The 22,290-nt window shown below is 35.7% G+C and overlaps 1 protein-coding gene across 8 annotated transcripts in view; it reads right to left on the bottom strand.

Annotated features, from left to right (window-relative positions):
- Nucleotides 1-699: 699 nt before the first annotated feature.
- LOC101803508 (uncharacterized) overlaps nt 700-22,290 on the bottom strand; it is a 46,726-nt gene continuing 25,135 nt past the window's right edge. For 6 of the 8 annotated variants that reach the window (XM_072038995.1, XM_072038994.1, XM_072038997.1 and 3 more), the window contains 9 exons: nt 11,366-22,048; nt 10,926-11,077; nt 9,308-9,467; nt 6,944-7,096; nt 5,676-5,843; nt 3,547-3,644; nt 3,067-3,201; nt 2,143-2,257; nt 700-1,327 (listed from right to left, as the gene is read on the bottom strand). In XM_072038995.1, the coding sequence (XP_071895096.1) occupies nt 1,169-1,327; nt 2,143-2,257; nt 3,067-3,201; nt 3,547-3,644; nt 5,676-5,843; nt 6,944-7,096; nt 9,308-9,467; nt 10,926-11,077; nt 11,366-22,048 (11,823 nt within the window). In that variant the 3' untranslated portion in view covers nt 700-1,168. The remainder of the gene's footprint in view (nt 1,328-2,142; nt 2,258-3,066; nt 3,202-3,546; nt 3,645-5,675; nt 5,844-6,943; nt 7,097-9,307; nt 9,468-10,925; nt 11,078-11,365; nt 22,049-22,290) is intronic. The other 2 variants (XM_072038999.1, XM_072038998.1) reach the window with 1 other exon arrangement.

The raw sequence follows: 22,290 nt of genomic DNA on the forward strand, positions 1-22,290 counted from the left end.
TAGGAAATCAATCCTTTTTATGACTTAATGTCTGCTTCTTTAGACTTGGCTTGTTTTGAATGCATCTCCATTTTATACAGACATGAACAAAACACAGAACAAACAGCAAACAATACCAGGAGAAAAAACAACATTCTAGCTTCAAGTGACCACAGTCTTCATAATAAACTGTCCTGGGAATAGGAGAAATAGTTGTGCAGAGATTATAACAAAATACAGATGTATAAATATACCAGCCATATTGCTCCATTAGGCATCTACAGAAACCGATGCAAATCCTCTGCTTTATAGCCTTTAAGTTGAAAATGTAACCTCTCTTCATTTGTATTATGGAATATATAAAATACATCAGGTTGTAGATTTATAAACCTGAAGTTAATGTGTTGAGCAGCTGAATAACATTTTGCCCCAAAGACACAGTAACTAAACCCACAAAGAATAGAAGAAGTGAATTAAAAAAAAAAAGTTACAGGAATTGCAACTTTTAACAAAAATAAAGGAGTATAAGAAGTTTAAGACATTTCTTCATACCAATTCTGAATGCTGACTGATGCTTACACTTTGGCTTATCATATTACCACATACATATCTGTGCTCCTTGACAACAGCCAATACAAACTATAAGGACTTGATATAGAAGAAAGCTGACTTAAGCCTTTAATTTTCAGTAAAAAAAAAAAAAAAAAAACACATCGAAAATCCAGTTCTTCTTCCTTTATTGCACTCTATAAAACTTCTTGTTATAATCAAGAAGCCAATAAACAGTAATAGCTGAATATTCCTTTAAAATGTATAGTTTAACTCTTAAAATAAAATTTATTTAGAAAAGATATCATTTACAACCCATTCAGTAGTAATCAATCATTATGTACTCACAAACAATATTAAATAACTTGTATGCAGCAGTTTCTTTATAGGGCAAATGAGGGAAATATTTTCTCCTTAGCAAATATAATACCCCACTGTTAAAGAGCAATTCAAATCAACTTTGGAGCAACTGTGATATACACAAATTTCTTACAAGAAGCTCAAGATTCATGTAGTGTAACAAGAATATATACAACTGTGTCCAGTGCATAGCTTAACAGCAGCATGTGAAAAGTCTATTATCTTCAATTGGCACACCATTACCTATAGGAAAATAATTTACCCAGAAAATGCAGTGCATTCAGAGAACACCAGTGAGGCACAGTAAAACGACAAGATGTAGTGTAACTAAATATGTAAGGAATAAATAGCGGGATTTTGCTCTGGACGTCAGCAGCTTAGAACAGTAAAGACTTCGTCCTCGAAGCCATCTTCTAAAGGAAAGGGCTCCTCCTTTCACCTGGTTAGGAAACAAAAAACTTCAAGTAAGTGTTCATGCATACAGAAGAGAAGAATCTCTAGTTTTTAGAAGAATCTCTAGAACCTATTTTTCCGAGGCACTCTAAGCCCTCAAACTCTGATATGCAGCAATGGATGCCACAGCAAAGGCCATAAGTATAGGTTATTTAAAGATAAAATTGAAACAGTAATAAATGGAGGAAGAATGGATATAAGGTAGTTGTGCATTATGTAATTACATATGCATTCTAAAGATGAGGATGTATAATTATATACACACACATTTTATTTAATGGCCACATGTGTAACAAAATTACACTCTTAGACTATTTATATTTTAATTCGAACATATGTAATTAGTTACGTGCCATAGTTTATGCAGCTGCCTATATTTGACCCATCATCCACAACCCTGACAGAACGAAGTATTTTCATTATCTACTTCGCTATGTTGAATGGACCTCTCCATAGCCAACACATCCCCATGATATGTAAAAAAGAGTACTTCACAGAGAGCTTTTCAGAGTCAAGGCAGATTAGAGAAGTAGCTGCTTGACACTAGTGTTTACATACAAAGAAGACAACCCAAATCAGTGATTCCCAGTGACTCAGAAGGGAAATCTGCACTTCAAAAATGAGTAAGTTGAAAGAGACAGAGGCATAGCAGAAGGAAGACAAGAGAAAGGAAATAGTACCGTGGGAGGAAATAATGAACTGTGCTGCCTTCTGTCCTATCTGCAATTAGCAGTACACAATTAGCACACTACATATGTAGATTAGAATTTGGGGTTTTTTAAAAGTTTTTCATTCACTTACCTTTCGTACAATAACATGTTCACTAGGATTGATGATTAAGGCTTCCCTTTCCTCCTCAGTTTCCATCTGAACAGTGTATTCTCTAGGTACAGACCTGTAACTACTTACTTCAAATCTAGGGGAAAAGTAAAGGGAGACAATGAAATACTGAATTATCTTTCCTAATTCCAAATTAACATAAGAAACATTATTTTATACACTTACATTACGGGGAGAAGCTCCCCACAAAAAGCAGTAAAATTCCGTTTATGTTGCCAAGTCATCTTCAGTCTCCATTTGCAATCTACTCTCAAGGTGTTTCATTTATTCAGAATAACCCTCACCATTGCTAGCTGATTAGTGATTTTCATATGATGATAATGATGGAGATTTTATTCAGGCAGATGGATAATATTTTAAATCTAAAATGTGACCGTACTAAAGCTGCTGTCAGTATATTTCTTCTGACTCAAAAAAAAAAAAAAAAAAAAAAAAAAAAAGCCATCAAAATCAGAGGCCATTAACACTTTCTTGATCCATTGAGTTAGAATCAGCTTTTTAACACAGTCACGCATGAATTTTCTTTGCTTCAGGTACCATAGACTTGTAGACTTACAAACTGATTCTGTTATCAGAAATCTAATACGCACAGGTAAACTTATCACTAATCTCACTAAAAATAAAGGGCAAACTAAGGAATCTGACACAGTTTTCCAGTTCTGTAGTACACTTTGCATTTATTCCAGACCTACTGTAAATGAAGACCTCTATATTGATTCATCCAAAGGGAATTGGAACCAGAAGAGGAACCAGAGGGGAAAGATGGCTTAAGTTTTCTGAACACGCAGGTTATTTCATACTCAAGTAAGCATAAACACTTATGTGATACAGCAATCTGTCGTATACCCTTAAAATCAAAAAATCATGTTTTACAGGATTATTTACCTGTTACTTAGCTCTTCAGAGAGTCCAAGAGCTTCTTCTGCAGCTTCTCTCCTTCTCTTCTCTTCTGACAGTGTTTCTGTCAGCTGTGAGAGAGCCTGCTGCACTGAATCATATTGTTGCTCAGTCTCTGCAAGCCTATAACAAAATGAAATATGAACTCATATTTTATCTACCGAAAGAGGTTTTTTTTTTTTTTTTAAATCGCTTAATGTTCTGTTTGTGGTAAAGACTTAATTAGAATGAGACACTTCAGATTAGATATTTAAATAAAGTCACCAATAAGTACATATCTTTACAAAACTAACCCACAAATACTACCAAATAATAATTCAAGAATGAGACTGATTCCTCTAATCCACTGTAAATCCACACCTTTCTCTTTCCCCTAAAAATACTTCAGAGAGAGAAAAGCATTACTTTTGCACTTACAACGCAGCTTTCAGGAAACCAATATTGCTAATACACACTCTCAGTCCTCACCTTTTTCTGAGTTCATTTAGCTCCATATTGTCTATTTCAACAATAACTGCAGATCTTTCCTGTGGTGCTCCAGGGGGAACTTCGGCTCTAGTTTCATCCTAGAAAATATTAAAGGGGAAAAAAAGCTACTCACCATTTTTCTACTTGTAAAAATCTTTATATCAATTAAAGAAGCTATAACCACCATAAAGCAGTGGAACAAAACACTGTTGTGTCATTTGAACATTTAATTTCCGCAGCTGCAATTTTCCAAACCTGTTTTCTAACAGAAAGTTGAAGACTATGACTGTGTGTACTGCCAGTCTTGGAAAATACACGTACACTGCATAACACAGCAATTCGAGCTATGTCTGCAGTGCAATAAATACATTTCCAAATCCACATAGTAACATAGCATTGACCATAGTTTCATAAAAAATGCAGCTATTACACTAACAGAATCTGAAACAAAATATGTGTGGTATCTCATCATGCCATGTAGACATGCCAGTTCATGCTGAAGTAGCAGAAATATTCTGCAGAGTATTGAATCCTTTTTCTCACATCTGTGAACTCCACTCCAGGAACAGAAATCCCCCCATTAATATAGTCACAGAATCATAGAATACCCTGAACTGGAATGGACCCACAAGGATCACTGAGTTCAAATCCTGGCTCCACACAAAAATCAGACCAAATGTCTAAGAGCACTGTTCAAACACTTCTTGTACTTGGTAGGCTCAGTGCTGTGAACACAACCCTGGGGAGCCTGTCCCAGTGCCCGACCACCCTCTGGGTGCAAAACCTTTCCTTAACCCCCAGCCTGACCCTCCCCTGTCCCAGCTCCATGCCGTTCCCTTGGGTCCTGTCGCTGTCCCCAGAGAGCAGACCTCAGCACCTGCCCCTCCGCTCCCCTCGTGAGGGAGCTGCAGGCTGCGAATGAGGCCTCCCCTTTGTGTGCTCTGCTTTGGGCTGAACAAACCAAGTGACCTCAGCTGCTCCTCATACATCTTGCCCTCCAAACCCTTCACCATCTTCACAGCCTTCCTTTAGATGCTCTCTAATATTTTTTCTTATAATATAGCACCCAAAACTCCACATAGTACTCCTGATGATATCCTCTGACTATCCTGACTAGTTACTGCAGCACTACCTGCCCAGTTTGCTGCTATATGGTATAAAACAAATAGCACAACAGATATACTAGGACATGCAGTAGGACTAGGACAAGTCATGAGCAAGCTAGGATTACCAGTTGGAGCGGCACTGATTAACTGCCCAGGAGTAGATGGCTATATCTATGTGAAGAACGAGTGGTACTATGAGTCTGAATAAGGTAAGTCTCCCTTTTGTTCTCTCTCAGATAATCTATGCCTAACATAAAGCTTATGGCATCCTTATTAGTAATGTTTAAATTCAGAGCTAGTGAGCTTTATGCAGTGTGGAAGCACTGAGAACTGTGTTGAAACAGCCTATTGCTTTACAATCAACCAGGAGATAACAAGGGGGGATTCATTTATTTTACAGTTGACAATTCTCTCTAGATAATTTCCATTTCTGGAAGAATACGGATTGTTTTATATATAGGTCATCATAATATTGTAAGGTCTTTCGTTAATCACTCATTATTGAGCAAGCAAGGCAGTACAGGAAAACACTTCATATTGAAGGGATCATAAAGGAATAATCTTACATATGTATATGACAGGTTGCAGAGGGTACTGAAATGCTGAACTGTTTACATAGATCTTACTTCTCAAAGTATTACCCAAAGACCTTGCAAAATGATTCATGACTGCTGTGAAAGTATCACCAAACCTTGCTAATCCAATGATTAGTGATCATTCAATTACATCTACCAGCTGTAGACTAATTCAAAAATACCTCAAAATGAAAAAGTGTCAGTACAGATCTTCCTTAAATTAAAAGTTAAATAAAAATATCTTTATAGCAATAAAGACAGTTATCTTCAGTGCATCATAGACTAGCAGAAGTATTGAATCAGTAGAACAGGAAGTATTTACTGTATTTAAAATTTATTATTTATTAATAAACACTTTGTTTGTTTGTTTGTTTGTTTAGCACAAAAAACAGCAAAAGCATGAGCAAAGAAGAAAGAACCCTAAAAACTTCTCCATATGTTCATTTACCTGAACAGTGCCTTGGAAAGATGTCACTTGCATTGTCTGATATTCTCTCTCCAGCCTTAAATAACGATTCTGCAAATCAGTATAACGAAGCTGGTTATCCCTCAGAGTCTGAGACAGAGTCTTCAACTGGGCAGACAAGACAGCATTCTCTTCTGCTGACTGCACAACCTGAAAGAAATTAATATTTTAATTAAGAAAGAAAAAAAGGAATTATCTCCTCCAGGAAATTACTACAGATTTGAGACCTGTTGTTGAATATAATTGTGTACTGTTTTCAAAATTGCATCAATTTTTTGGCAAGGTCATTTTGGTTAGATTTAACTATCTATTTTACGAGCAGCAGAAATAATAAAACCTGCATATTGGTTTTCTCTGTAATCTATATGACAAAAGGCTAACTGCAGCTTTTACCCAATGCTTTCCTCCCCATGTTTGCTATGACATCCCTGTGTGGCCAAGTACAGTATACATAGCTCCGACTTCAGGACAATGAATATAGCTAAGTAAATTGAACAGTATAAACATGTTCATCAGGCAATCAAGGAATGTACAGATGTTGAGTTTTCATCTTTTCAAAAACAGAACAGTAATTTGGGTCTCCACCCTTTACCCACATACTCATCTTGTGGGAGCTTGAGATTACTATGCCCGTTTTAAAATTTTGTTGAAATTGTTCTTAGATTCATAAAACGTTTGGGTGAAGCAGAGAAAACAGACACAATCACAGATGAAAGGTAACATAAACCTAATTTTCTCTGCATACCAGACTACATGAAGCAAGATAACTGTTTAGGGAATTTCCAAGAACGTTTACAAACTTCTGCTAACAAAACTGAACACACATGCACACACATGCACCCCCCACATCTTAACAGCCACATAAGGGTTCATAAAGACACTGTGAAGAAACATTTTTGAGGTTTTTAATATTTGGTATGAGATAGCTAAAATCTTGTTCCAGCTAAGACAGACATCTGTTTCTGTCTAATGAAAAATACTTTGAGTTCAAGTTCAGCAATGTCTCTTTAGAATGCAGATTCAAATAAACTTATCTCACTCGAATAAGTAGTCAGGAAGGCTGCAGCATCACACTGAGCTTAAGTTTGCAATTTGTAGTCTGAGCCAAATGGGATGTTATGAAGAACCTAAGTTTTAAAGCACTCTAAGTTTCAATTACGTGAGATACCACCAGTTCAGCAGTACTTACATGTTGACAACGCTCAAATTCAAATTAACTCTTTAGGATGACAGTTGTTGTTTTAAGTTACCTTTGAATTAATCTGATGTAAATGCAGATCCTTCTGGTGCATCTCCTGAAGACAGCGCTGTAGCTCATTTTGAAGTTGATTCTTCTCAGCCAAGACATGTTTGATTTCCTCAGGGTTGTCTGCACTTCCAGCAAGGGAGGCAGTTTCTAAAACCTTAAAAAGTATCACCATATTCAACGGTAAATAACATAGGAATTTTTATAAATAGTATACAATTTCAACACTAAATACGTATGGACTACACAACGATATCCTTTTCACAAGATCATTTCATTCTCACAAGTTAATCTTGCATTTGCAAGAGGCTTTACTGACATAAATATGTACTACTAAATATTTTCAACTTAAAACTTCAATACAAAAAAAAAAAAATACCATGAAGAAACATGCCAACTAAATTGTACATTTGCAAATAGCATGAAGCACAGAAGTGGAAAAACAGTAAAGCCAGATGAACAAAATACACCTTTTAAAATCTATTTTCTCATTAATGTAGGATATTCATAACAAGGTAAAAAAAATGGCTATTTTCTAAATATGAATTTAAAGCTGAAAGTCCATTTTTCAAAAATAATTAAACTCTATCACTGATTGAAAAGGACAAAGTTGTAAGTATCTAGCAGGCCAACATTGTGATGTTGATCTGATATAATGAAGGAAAGCAGTCTGCCTCCAATGGTTTCTGGAATCTATCTTCTTATAAAATCATGAAATAAAGACTTGTACCACATAAAATATTCCATAACCCAACGGACATTATGGTTCAACAGCTTTGATATATTGTTTTAAAAATGAAAAATGAACAGCATATGATAGGCATAATTTGACCAGCTAAAATGTTATTTTTAATAAAATACAAGGAAGATAGCCCATCTCTACTTCCTTTGGCACAGAAAAGGCAAATAAAATATTACTTTCCTCAAATCTTTAATGATAATCTGCAAAAACAGACAGGAGACAGCTGATTAACTCTAATAACATGCAAAGACTCAGTGGCCAATAAATACATTGTTGGCACCCTACAAATAATAGTACAACATCCTACTCTCTTTCAAACATGTGCCACAGGAACAACTAGTGACACTGGTTTTACAATAGTGCAACTGCAAATGACACCAAATTGGCAAAAGAAACCAGAATTATAGACCCAGAATTTCCAGAGTTATATTCTCACTCATGGGCATAGCACGTTTCATCTCAGCTACTACTTAAGTATTCTTCTGTGAGCTGTCTGAAACTTCCCTGCTCTCTTCTTGATTTTATAGAATTAACCGAGAAAGCTGTAAACTATATTAGTTCTTTTTCTTTCCATTATCTATCCCTGTATTTATCAATACCAGCTCTGCTGCTGAACCAAATTCCTTCTCATTCATCTAGTTTGAACTTCTTCATATCGTATTCTGGATTTAACTAACCTAAAACAGTCACTTGGAAGATAACTTAAGTAATCCACTAACAGCAGCAACTCAGTCAGGTACAAATACCATTACAATTCAACCATAGTAAATTGTTACTCCTTTCTGGCTAAGACTCAGTAAGTATTCCTGGTTTGTAGCAGTCCTTCACCTTTTCCTTTACAACTACATTATTTCTTTATGTAAGTTCTTTCAATGTTTTTTGACCATTGCAATATATCGTATCAGCAAGTTTTTTATTTTATAATTGCAAAATAAACTTTTTTATTGTTTAAAAGAAGTTGATCAACATCAGACTCCATTAAAAACTGTTTTAAATTATTGCAACTCCTTTGCTTGGAATCAAGACCTCTAAGATCATCAAGTCCAACCACTAACCAAGCACTGCCAAACCTACCACCAAATCATGCCCCTAGGCACCACATCTACTACACATCTTTTAAATACCTCCTGGGATGCTAACTCAACTACTTCCCTGGGCAGCCTGTTCCATTCACAACCCTTTCAGTGAATAAATTTTTCTGAATATCCAACCTAAACCTCTTGTACTATCACTTGATGATTGGGAGAAAAGATCAACCCCCGACATTGCTATAATTTTCTTTGAGGTAGTTGTAGAGAGCAATAAGGTCTCCCCTGAGCCTCCTTTTCTCTAGGCTAAACAATCCCAGTTCCCTCAGCTGCTCCTCACAGGACTTGTTCTCTAGACTCTTCACCAGGTTCATTGCCCTTCTTTGGACGTGCTCCACCACCTCAATGTCCTTCCTGTAGTGAGATAGTTGTAGTTCACTGATTTGACTGACCCCAGAAGTACTGAAATACAGTTAATGCACCCATTAGCATCCCACCCTTCACTATCATATACAATATAGTTCTCATTTAGGAAGTGTGCTGTACAATAAATCAATTGAAGCAGATTAGTGCTACCTGCCACGTTTTATTTGTTTACCTTGACTGGGTAATTGCCGCTGGTGGAGACTGATTTCTTAACAATCAAATCTTCTTGCAGCTTCTGTAGTTCTGCAATCTGTCGGTCTTTCTCAGCAACTGTCATTTGACATTGATTTCGTAGTGCCTCGGACTCTGAGAGGAGGAGGCTTTTTTCCGTTCTGAACATAAAATAACAAACTAGCCATTAAATAACAACAAACTATAGACAAGTCAATGAGAATGATAAAGTTGTCCTAATTGTTATTTCTAAAATAAATAATAGCAGTTTTTAAACAATTATATGTAAATATGGTCCATTTTATGAACATTCTCATGCATATTTCAGTTTGAAGAGGTCTACTTTAAAAAAAAGCTTTGAAAGTGATATCATCATGTTTTCTTCATTGGATTGGAGACAAGAGTCTACTGTCTTTAAAGATAATAATATTTCTTTATGCAATACATACTTGAGCTATCTAAAGAATAATGTTGGGCAGCAGAGCAACCCTAGGTTATAGTAGTGTTGAGTACTGCTCAAGATATACAGTCTATTCCATTTCAAACAACGTAAATTTGAAGAGGAGTGCCTAGACTCAAAATACTATTAAATAAGCAAACACATCACATCTCCAGAAAGTGCTGTCATAATACAAATGAAATTACAAAGGGCATAACATCAATTTAAAATACGCTTTCGAAGTTTAGAAAAATACTTGGAAAAAACTGTCAACCTGTCAAGTCTACTAATTAGTACATGGTTTGAATTATCTCATGCTAACTTGCTCACATTTGCAAAGAAAAATGTGGGGCTGGCCTTCTGATCTACATCCCCCCTCCACACACACACCCTTCTCTAGTATAAAACAGGTATTATCTGACAGAGGCTTTAATGGCATAAATTGTACTACAGACAGTAAAATACAGTAAGGCACTAGGGATACTGCCTACTAGCCTGAAATCCAAACAAAATTATTTTCACTGAACTGATGATAACATGTTTTCACACTTCGAATCACCTCCAACTAGTTTAAAACTTGAACAGTCTAGGACAACCAAATACTGATCTGTCTCTACTGAGTGCCACTTAAAAATGCCTACTACCTTCTTTGAACGCAGACCTCATATGGTATTCACAGAAAGGCATCACATTATTCATTTCACACAGATAGTGCAAGATGTGAATAATGTTGAAGTGAACCCTTCAATCTACAAAAATATTGCTCAAATGTGAAATGAAGTTAATTTTCAATATGTAGTTGGCTCACACTTGCAATATTTCAGATGTCTATTAAAAAAAATGGAGAAAACATTCAGCCATCCCAATGGTTACTCTTACTGAGAAGAGAATATGATACAACGCATAGAAATATGATTCTTAAACTGTGATTTCATATACCCAAGTCACCAGCTGGAGAGAAAACATTCATTCAAGATTGATTGAAATTTTGCATAAACAAAGAGATCACTACATAAGATTACAAAGATAAATGGGAAGAAAGAGAACTGTGTGAAGTTGACTGTGAATATTATGGAAATATTCTTCTGGTAGACAATGCATAATATTCTGTGTCAGTTTACTGTCAGGTTGCGAAGACATTGAGGAATTCTAAACAAAATCCATCTGTATTATTTGTTACCTCAATCCAGCAAGCTCACTCTGGTATGATGCAATCTCTCTCTCGGTTTCTGCTTGGAAGGCTTTTGTCTGATGTAATGCCTTCTCCAACTCATCAACCTTGGTCTTCAGTTTTGATATTTCAACAGCTGCAAGGCTGGCTCCTTCTTTAGCCTACATTTAATAAACATGATTAGTGAGCTGGAATGAAAAATATGTGCTTGAAGCTCTATTAGTGTTAGAATTCTAGAACAGAATTATGGTTTTTTGTTTGTTTGTTTTTTTCCCATTTGCTCTTCTTTAACAGGATAACTACCTTAACTATCAAAATTGTGAGCATGTCTTCTCTAGTCATACTATGCTTTCTTGGCACTTGCATAAATCTTGACGTTAAACTTCAGAATCCATAATGTCTCTAAGTATTAAAAAAAACACACACTGATGTAGCTATTTAAAACTTACCAATCTTTCCCAATTGATCTGAGGCCTATCCAAATTACTTTTAAAAGAATTTATCTCACCGATGCTGTTGCAAGCAATGGGAAACGAAGCTGTTCCCTGTTTAGTTTCAGAAACTACCTTCTGTTTGCTGAGTTCCTGCAGCAATTTGTCTCGGTCATCCTGAAGACTGGCCATAGCCTTGGAAAACGCTTCAATCTGGTGAACATAATTCCCACACTCAGATGACAGTCTGCTAATCTCCAACTCATGGGTGACTAATGTCCTACAAAGATTTTCAATTTCATCACCAATCTGATGAAGTGTAACCTTATTTGCAGCATCAAAATGCACCTTATTCAGAAGACCATTTTCTTTGAGCATACTGACAAGATGTGATTTAAAGGAATCCAATTCAGCTTCAAGTTCGTCTCCTTTCTTTTTTTCGGACTTGAGTTCTGATGTGTATTTGCTCTGAAGTATCTTTAAGTCCTCTATTATCCTATCTCTGTCATTTTGTAGAGCAGTCATTGCTTTCCCAAAGGCCTCATTTTGGGATCTCAGCTCTCTATTCTGAGATTGAATATCTAGTATTACCTCCGTTAAAGCATCAGGTTCATCTCCATGCTCAGGTGTCAAAAGAGTCTTACTGTATTCCCCATCTGCATTTCTGCCTACTGATTTCTGGACTTCCTGAATCCTCTTCTGAAGTTTTGCTCCATACAGTCCATCAGATACACATTCGTTTTTCTGAACACTACCACTAGTTAACAATTTCTCTCCAGATTCAGAAACAAGTTTCTCCTTGTTTAATGATACAATTAAAGATTCTAAATCATTTACTTTAGACACTAATTTTTTATTTTCATGTTCCAGAGATATAGCAGTGTCTGTTTGCAGTTGATTGGATAGTTGCATGTCTTTTATTTGCTTTTGAAGATCGTATTTTTCTTTTTCAAGGCCTTTAATAAAATCCAATTTCTGTTTAAGTAAGTCTTTCAGTTGATGATCTTTCAGAGATAAAACTTGGTTAAGATCTTCCCTATACTTAATTAGCTGTGCACTTAACATTGCATTTTCAGAATGAAGATCATCTATCTGATTGAGAAGTATCCTTAATTCTTGTTTCAAAGCATTATTTTCACTTGCATTGCCAACTATAAGACTGTCCCGCTCATGTAAGACATTTTGGTGAAGATGTTCCAACTCTTTGTATTTAGAAAAAAGATCATCCCGATCATTCTGAAGAGATGACATTGATCTTTTAAAAGCATCTATTTCACTGGCAATTGCAGCCTTATCTTGATCTGCTTTATCTGCTTTCATCTGGAGATTTCTTAGTTCATTTTCCATCCTCTGACAGGACTCCTCAGATTGTTCTCTCTCCCTCTGCAGAGACCTTAACTGAAGTTCATATTCTTTGATCTGTTCTCTATGTTGAGTCTGTACCTGAACCAGATAGTCAGAAATTTCATCACCTTTTGAAGAAATAAGTAAAGAAATTTCTTTATCTTTATTATTTAGCATGATTTTCATTTGCTCAGAAATGGTAATCTGCTTTTCCAATTCAGCATTAATTTTTTCCTTTTCAGCTAGAAGCTGTTGCAATTCTTGTTCTTGTCTTGTAAAATTACTTTCCAGTGCTTTTATCTCTCTTCCTGCACTTTTACTATTCTCTATGAGATGATTAAGAGAATTATTTTCTTTAAGGAGTGCTTGCAAAGCTTCTTCTTTTGACTGAAGAGCACTTTCCAATTCTTGCTGCCTGTTAAAAAAAGAGGTATTCTCTTCTTTTATTTTGCAGAGCTCTTCATGCCGTTGTGTATCAGCAGATTTTTGCCTCAAGTACAGTTCATCCTTTGTTTCCTCTACTACAGAATATTTGATATTCAGTTCTTGAATCTGAGTCATTTTGTCTTTCAGTTCATCTTGTAAAGTCATTATCCTTTTATTACTGTCTTCTATCTGTTTCTCTTTACTTTGGATGGCCTCTTTGAACTGCATTTCCCAGGTCTTCATTTCCGTGATTACCCTATCCCGGTCATTTTGAAGAGAGGACATACACTTTGCAAAAGCAGCTAATCGTGCCAAAGCTGCATTCAAATCTGCCTGAAGTTTCTTGTTTTGAGAATCCTTAAAGTTAACTTCCTCTTGCAATGCATGAATCTCACTAACTGCCCTGTCTTTTTCTCTCTGAAGGGCACTATGTCTTTCCTCCAGGTTCAAAAACTCTCTTTTGTGAACCGATTTTGATTGTTGAAGATTAAGTTCCAATTCTGTCACATGTTCTCTCTTTTGGATTTGTAGTTCATCTTCTTTCTTCTTAAGTTCTTTTCTCCAATTTAGATTCTCGGCTGTAAGCCTGTCCACTTCATTCTTTGACTGATCCAACAAGCTCACCTGTGAAGAAAGCTTTTCATTGAGATGGTTTATTTCTTCATTTGATTTGGCAAGCTTTTCCGACATATTAGTTAAGTCCTTTTCAAATTTCTCACTTTTTGACTGTGACAGTTTCACAGATCTTTCTAAATCCAGGATCAACTCCTGGAGTTTTATAGAATCCTTTTGCAAATGGTTGATCTCTTGCTGTTTCTCCTTTAAGAGTTCTTGTAATTCTTTTGTTTTGTTTTTACTTCCACTATTATCTCTCTGGGCACATTTCACCTTCTCTTCAAACACTTTTACAAGGTGTAACTGCTGTTCTTCTTTTTCTCTAATCACGTTACATTTTTCTGCCTTTAAGTCTTCCAGTTGCTGTAACAGCAAGTTATTCTGCATCTGTACTGATTTCACCCTATCAGTAAGATGATCAATTTTTTTAATGTGATTAAGCAATTCTGTTTCAAGAAATTCTCTCTCATTCTTTACTTTGTAAGAACTTTCTTGTACATTTTCTAATTCCTCTTGTAACAGACATTTATCATCCTCTAAAATCTTAACTTTTTCATTTAGACTAACAATTTCTTGGTTAAGACTTTTACATTCCATGTCCAGCTTTGTGATACAATTATTTTTATAATCCAAAGATTTTTCAGTTTCTTTCACTTTTTCTGAAATTAATTTTCTTTCTTGTTCTAGGACAAGCACATCTTGTTCTTTTTCAGAGAGCTTATCCTTTAACATGTTAATGTCCTTTAACAACGATTCATTCTCATACAATGCATCAGTCATTTTAGATTGCATATCATTTTGGTATGTTTCCATTTGACCTTGAAGGTCTTCCAGAGCTGCTTTAGTTACACTGATGTTATTATGGAGAATGTCATTCTCATTCTGAATATTCTCTAAAGTCTGCTTTAAACATTCAGAAGTTTGCTTCAGCTGCTCGTTTTCCTCTGTTAGCTGATGATTCTGCTGAGTGAGCTCCTGAAGACGATCCTTGTGTTCTTCCATCCTCGCCTCTTGCTCACGTATCTGCCTTTTTGCTTTACTTTGTAATTCATCAACTTCCAATTTCTTGGATTCACTGAGTTGTTTCAGTTGATCCTTAATAACTTTATTTTCATCAATGAGGTTTTGAAAACGCTTCTCAAGAGCCTCCTTCTCAGATTCTCCTTCTCTGAGTCTTTGAATAGCCTCTTGCTTCTCTTTTCTAGTGGCATCAATAACTTGCCTCATATCTGCTATTTTACTACTGATATTCTCGTAAGCCTGAAGGAGAGATTCATACTCTTGCTTTAATTCACTATGTTTAGCCTTCCATCCTGTTAATTCAACTGTCTGAGAATCTTTTAAGGTATTTAGCTGGAAAGAGAAGGCCTCTTTTTCCTGAACTATAGTCTCCATGGTAGATTTAAGACTTTCACATGCAGCAGTGAGGTTTTCATTTTCAGTCAACAGTCTAGCATTTTCAGAAACAAGGCTCTCCTCTTCAGATACTGGAGAAACAGTATTCGAACTTTGCTTTTCTCTACCAACCTCTAACAACAATTGTTCAAGTGTACCTGTCTTGTTCACCAGTTCCTCCCTTTCTAATATCAGCTTATCAATCTGGTCTTTTAGACATCTATTTTCTCTCAGGGCCTCTTTCCGTGATATTAAAGCTGCTTGTAATTTTCTCTGAAGGCGGTCTTCTCTAGGCTTCTCCTCTGCTGTAGTTCTTTGCTCTTGTGGTTTAGAATTATTTACATTTACAGTTTTTACCAGTGGTTCTTGACCTATTTGCATTTCTTTCTGGATTTGATATTCCGTTGTTTCTTTCAGTTTAGTTTTCCCAGAGTAATCAGTCTCTGATAGTTGAAAACAGGTGCTTTTACTTTGCAATTTTCCTTGAAGCGACTTACTTTCTAAACAGAACTCTCTCCGTTCCTTTTCAGTATCATTTTCTTCCTTAAACTCTTTGCATGACACCACAGGACTACTTGTCTCAGCCTTCTCATGTAGTATACATAGCTCTCTCAGAAGCTTTTCGTTTTCTTCACTGAAATGGTTTACCTCACTTTTCATATTAATTAGCTCCAAATCGGACTTCTCTATACGACTGAGAAGCTCTTCTTTTTCGCTCTTCATTTCTTCCAAAGCCGCTTTATAACGGTGGGCTTCTTCTTGGCCCTCCTTTATAGCTTCCTTTAATAATTCCTTTTCCAGATCAAGTTTCTCTCTGAAATCCTTAAGTGAAGAATGCAATGCTTCTATTTCCTCATTCTTTTCTGCAACCTCCTTCTTAGCTTTCATTCTCAATCTCTGCATTTTCTCCTGACTCATCTTGTAATCCTCTTCATTTTTTTTAATAAGTGTTTCTTTCTCATTATTGACATGTTCAAGTATTGCCTTAATGTCTACAACTTCAGCCGCATATGCTTTCAGCTTTTTCTTTAGCTGCTTTAAGTCCTCCAACAAACTGTCCTTACATTGCTCCTGGTATTGTTCCTTCTGTCCTACAGAGTTTAAGTCAACTTTAAGAGTTTCTTCTCTTTCCCCAACAAATTCAACTAATATTTTTCTCAACTCTTCCTTTAGCATTTCTGTTTCTTCCTGAAGCTTTGCATAATTACTTCTTAGTTCTTCTAATTCAGTCTCTTTCCTTGTTACTGAAGCTACTACATTTTCTGACTCTTTCAAGGATGCAGTCTGAACCTTGCTTCTTGATTTTTCTGATTCCAAACTCTTCACATCAGTTTCTTCACATTTTCCCAAAAGCTCCCCCTGTAAGGTTTCTTTTTCCTTTTTTACTTGATTCATAATATTAATTTCACTGTTGGAGTCCAAACATTTCTTATGGTCCCCAGCACTTAAATTGGTCTCTTCAGAATTGTAATTTTTCAATAATTCTTCCCTCTGAACTTCAGACTTCACCTTTTCAAGAGCTATAAAGAGCTGAGAACGTTCCTCTTCATATGCACATACTTTTTCATCAAGCACAGATTGTAGGTGAGCAAGCATGCAGTCCTTTTCTTCTAAAGATTTTAGGTTCTGTTCACATATATTTTGTTTTTCAGCAATAACATCAGTTAGTCCTGCAATACTGGTCTCAAGTTGCTCTAAATGAGAGGCCTTTGCAGACAACATTTCATTTAAATCACTTATTTTGGCATCTTTTTCTAAAAGTTCTTGCTTCAAAGTTCCAAGATTAGACTCAAAATCATTATTTTGTACTTCAACTAGTTTCAGCTTGTCTGTTAACTCAGTAACTTTCTTCAACAACTCCTCTGATTTTTTTTGCTCTTTTTCTATTTCTTCCTGTCCACTCTTTTCTAGTTTTCCAACTTTTTGCATTAGATCCCTTCTTACTATCAGTGCTGCTTGAAGTTTCTTTTTCAGATTCTCTTTTTCCTTGCCAAGTTTCTCAAGATTAAACTGCATCTCCCCTTTTTCTTTCATTAAATCTTTAACAACAGCTTCTCTATCGCTTAACATAACCTGACTACATTCCAGTTCTCTCTTACAATCCCCAAGTTCCTGCAGTACTCTATTTAGTTCTTCTACAGAACTATTATGAACAGCTTCCAGATCCTGCAGCTTGCGATTTAATGTATTCCTCTCTTCTGAAAAATTCAGCATTTCATTTGACAATGATTCCATGACCTGGGCAACAGAGCAGTCCTTTTCTTTCAGCTGCTGGCTTAGACCAGAAATTAAATCCTTTTGCTGATTTACCTGTGAAGTTAAGTTTTCTATAAGTTGGTCTTTTCTTCCCATTTCTTCAAGAAAACTTGCTACTTTTTTACCTTCAGCATGCAATTTTTCTTGACTGGTTCTTACTATTTCTTCTGATTTATTTATTTTGTCCTGAAGAAATTCAACCTGCTTGTTCATTTCTGCAAATGATTCCTCTCTTTCTTTCAAAAGAGACTGTTGCTTACATAATGTTTCCTTGACAGTGACCATTTCTTGTGATAGGCATTCAATTTCAGATTCATAGGTGCCCTTCATCTTTTCAATATCACTCTGCAGCAACTCCTTCTCTTTCTCAAGTAATCGCATGCTTTTTAATTCATCTTTTATGATATCTATTTCCTTCTGTTTTTCTAAAAGAATCAGTTGCAATTGTTCTCCTTCTGCTTCTTTGCTCAAAATAGTAGTTATCAGAGTGGAGAATTTTTCCAACTGAATTTTACTATCAGTTAGTTGCAGTTGGGAATCTGAAGTCTGTGCATTCTCTTCTTTATACAAAAGCTTACTATTAAGTAATGGAGATAGGGTTTGAGTTAATTCCTCTTTGGAAAGATCCAGCTCTTGCTGTAAAGACTGGATTTTGTTATCCTTTGATTTCATTTCACTTTCTAAGCTGCTCAAATGCTCAGTAAGATTTTTATTTTGTAAAGTTGCCCTATCGAGTTCTGTCACCCATTTGTTTTCTGACTCAAGTAGATTTTGTTCTAGAGTTTTAAATTTAAGTTCTAACTTAGAAAGTTCTTCACCCTTCGCACTAACCTGCATTTGTAACTTCTCTTTTTCAGTCTTCATCTGCAGTTTGACAGCATCTATCTGCATTCTTGAATAATTCTCACTGGTTTCTAGTTTTTCATTAATTTCTTGAAGCTCTTCCAATTGCTTTTGCAAATGATTTTGAGATGCAGTAAGCTGTGTGTTTTCAGCCATCAGTTTATCAGCATCTTCTTGTAACATATTTTTTTCTTTCTGTAAAGATTCTACCTGGCTTTGCAGATTACCTATTAAAAGCGCATTGTCGTGGCTGTCTTGAGATGACTTGGAATTTACATTCATCAGCTCTAACTTTAAACATGCTATGTTATCTGCCTGTTCACTGCACGTCACACGCAGGGACTCCACAGCCAATTCTTTTTGCTGTAAATCTTGTTCCCATGTACTTATTTGGTCTAGTGCTTTTTGGTATTCATTTTTTACAGCCTCAAGCTCAACTGTCAAAGAATCGATTTTTTTCTGATTAATATTAAAGTCTTCATTCTTTTCCTGAAATTCCTTAGTAAGATTTTTCATGGCTGCATCGCTTTTCTCCAATTCTTCTCTGAGAACCGCAATCTCGCTAGAAAGAATATTAATGTTGCTATCTGCCAACTGTATACTTGTATCTTTCTCCTTCACAGAATTAAGCAGTCCAGCAATAACTTCTTCTTTTTTATTAAGAGCTGCATTGAACTCAGTTTTTAGTTCATACTGTGCTTCAATTTTTTCCTGAAGAGAAACTAAAGCATTCTCTTTCTCATGGACTAGTTCTTTAGATTTTTGTAGTTCTTGTGTTAGGTCGTGTACCTGACTTGTGAGTTGGGAAATTAAATTTATATTCTCTTCATCTTTCTTTGCTTTCTCCTTCAGAGTTTTGAGGAGACTTTCATTTTCTACAAGAGATGATTCCTTTTCTAACAATGAACGGTCCATCTCAATTATTACGTTCTTCTGATGTTGTAACTCTTTTTGTAAATTCAATTTCACATCCTCCAGCTCCACCACCTGTTTCTTTAATACCTCACATTCATTCTCTTTTTCTTGAATTTGCATCTTTAAACTCTCACTAAACAATGACATACTATTGACAGTTGAATCTTTTTCTGAAACAAGTGCTTTTAATTGTTCTGCTTCTGAGGTTAAAAGCTCTAACTGCTTCTGCTGCAAAACAGATGATTCCTGTACATCAGAAAGATGTGCTTTTAAACTGACATACTCATCTGACTTTTGTTTTAAAGATTCATCCTTCTGTGTAATTGAATCATTTAACTGTGCTGTTTTTTCTGTCACATTTCTAAGCTGATATTGAAGGTCAGAAATAACCTCCATATTCTCAGACAGTTGAACCCTAAGTACATCAGACTCTTCAGATTTATCTTTTAATAACTTTAATTCTTGGGCTTGTCTCTTACATTCATTTTCTTTTTCCTGCATTGCTTGCCTAAGCTGACTGGTTTCAAAACCTAGGGTTTGTATTTGGTTTTGCAGATCTGAAACAATTTGCAAATATTGCCCTTCTCCTGCCATTTTACTATCTTTCATTTGCTGTATCAAAACATCTTTTTCAGAAATTAGAGTTTCTTTTTCTTCTAAGACAGTTCTTAAGTCTTCTTTCTCAATCACTAGGCCATCAATTTGGTCCTTCAGAGCCAAAATATTATGACTTTGTTGGGACAAGTGTGAAGTTAAAGCAGCTACTTCATCTGACTTTTTCATTGCCATAGCATTTACTGTTTCAATGTCTACTTTCAATTTTTCATTTTCTAGAGCTGCTGTGTGTGCTTGTTGCCTTGCTGAAGTAACTTCAGACTGCTGCTGCACCAACTGTGACTGAAGAACTTCAAATTCACGTGACTTCTCGCTCAGTAAGTTTGAAAGGTCCTCCTTTTCATTCTTAAGCGCAGCCACTTCTTTGCTTAATAGCTGTAGCTGATTATTTAACGCTCTGCTTTCTTCAATTTTGTCTGAAACTTGCTTATGAAGTTTCTCGAGTTCTGAACCCTGACTTTTTACAGTCAGGTTTCTTTCCTCTACCCACTGAGATAACTTTGTTTTTTCTTCCTTAAGATTTTTAATCTCATCCTGCAACTCCACAACATAAAATTTACTGTCTTCCATTTCCTTATGTAATGAATCATTTTGAAGGATTTTTTCTTCTAGACACCTGCTCTTAGCTTCAATATCCAAAGTTAAGCTTTGAACTTGTTCCTGCAGTAGTAAATTCTTTTCCTTACTATGGCTGAGCTCTTGGATTAGGGTACCGCATTCAGATAACTTACTATTTATCATTTCTTCTTTCTTTATCTCATTGTCTTTGGCATCCTTCAGTTGAATGAGAAGTGATTGCATTTGTTCATGCAACTGTTGTGCCTGTTCCTTGCTTTCAAACAATTGATCAGCTAATACATTACATTCCTTTGTTTTCTTCTGCAGCTGTTCTGCAACTGAATTTTCTTTTTGCTCTGCAAGTACTGAAAGTTGTTCAATCTCTTTTGCCAGAGTGTTTTTATCACAATTTAGCACAGAAACAGTTTTTTGGTACTCGGCAGTGCTAACAGATAACTTGTTCTCTATTTCTGCCACAGCCTGGATTTTCTTTAACAATTCACACTCTTTTACATCCAGGAGTTTGGACAAATTCTCATTTTCACTGATTAACTGTTGCTTCTCTTTTTCCACTAGATCTATACTTTTTTTCAGTTGTTCATTTGCTTTTATTTGCTCTGCCAGTTCTTCTTCTTTCCCCTCAAGATCTGCCTGCAATTGCTTATTAGCTGAAGCTTTCTCTTGTGTCTCTATTTCCATCTTGTTAATTTGTTTATGTATTTCACTTAATTGGTTATTAAGCTCTTTGCAACATGTCTCTTTGGCTTTCAGATCTCCAGTTAATTTAAGTTTAGTCTCTTCATTTTGTTGCTCCAAAAACCCAAGCTTCTTATCTAATGAAATAATGATCTCTTGTTTCTCTTGTAATTCTTTTTTAATTGTTTCCTGATGTTCAGTATGTTCTGTAAGCTTCTGACACAACTGAGCTAACTCTTCATCTTTTTTAGCATCTTCCAAAACTAGTTTGTTGTATAAATCTTTAATTGATTTTAACTCGTTTTCAAGCGTCTGTTCTTTATTCTCTTTCTCTTTAAGCAAACTGTTCCATTTTTCTTTTAGTGTGTTGCTTTCCTCAATCTGAGATTTCAAATATTCAGTTTCTTTTCTTTGTTTATTCTCAGTTTCTTGTAGCTTTTCAGATGATTTGCTAATTTGTTCTTTCAGTAAAGTAATTTGTGACTCACACTCCATAAGGCTGTTATGATATGTAACGTTGCTGGCCTTGATCTCTGAACGAAGATCCTTAATTGTAATGCTGTTCTCACTGATTTGTCTTATTAATTCCTCATTTTCTTTGGTTTTAGCTTCATTCTCAACTCTAACTCTTTCTAGCTCTAGTCTCATTGTATTACTCTGCTCAGAAAGGACAGATATCTTCACACTTGCATCTCTGACATCAGCTGTTTGTACTTCTTTCAGTAAATGAGCTTCCCTTTCAGCCTTTGATAAAGCTTCTTCCATCCCTCTTATTTCTTCCTCTTTGCACTGCACTTGCTGCTTCAGGATAACAACCTGTTCAGAATATTCTGTCATATTCAAAGATAAGGCGGATATTTCCCTCTCTTTTTCTGCCAGTGATTCTTTAAGATTATCAATTTCTCTTTCGCGTTTCTGGAGATCTTGAATTAGTTGAGATCTTTCCTCTAAATGGCTTGTATTCAGTTTGTCAAGCTCTTCATTTGTCTGCTCCAGATCTAGCTGCATCGATTCCACCATGCCGTCTTGTTTCAAAGTCTAAATATTAAGAAAAGAGTGTTACAATAATACTTCAAGCATATGTTTGAAGGCAAATGGAAGACACACTCCATATGCAGACCTATTGCTTAAACTAATCCATCTCTCACACTTGACCCTTAATCTAATTACCTACCCAACTGTACAGTCACAAGATCACGATGTTATATTTTAGATTGTTTAAGCATACAGGAAGGTCAGTGTGTGAAATTTGAAGCAACTAATGCTTTTTTTTTTTTTTG

The sequence above is a fragment of the Anas platyrhynchos genome, chromosome 5 (genome assembly GCF_047663525.1).
Source record: "Anas platyrhynchos isolate ZD024472 breed Pekin duck chromosome 5, IASCAAS_PekinDuck_T2T, whole genome shotgun sequence".
Classification (NCBI taxonomy): domain Eukaryota; kingdom Metazoa; phylum Chordata; class Aves; order Anseriformes; family Anatidae; genus Anas; species Anas platyrhynchos.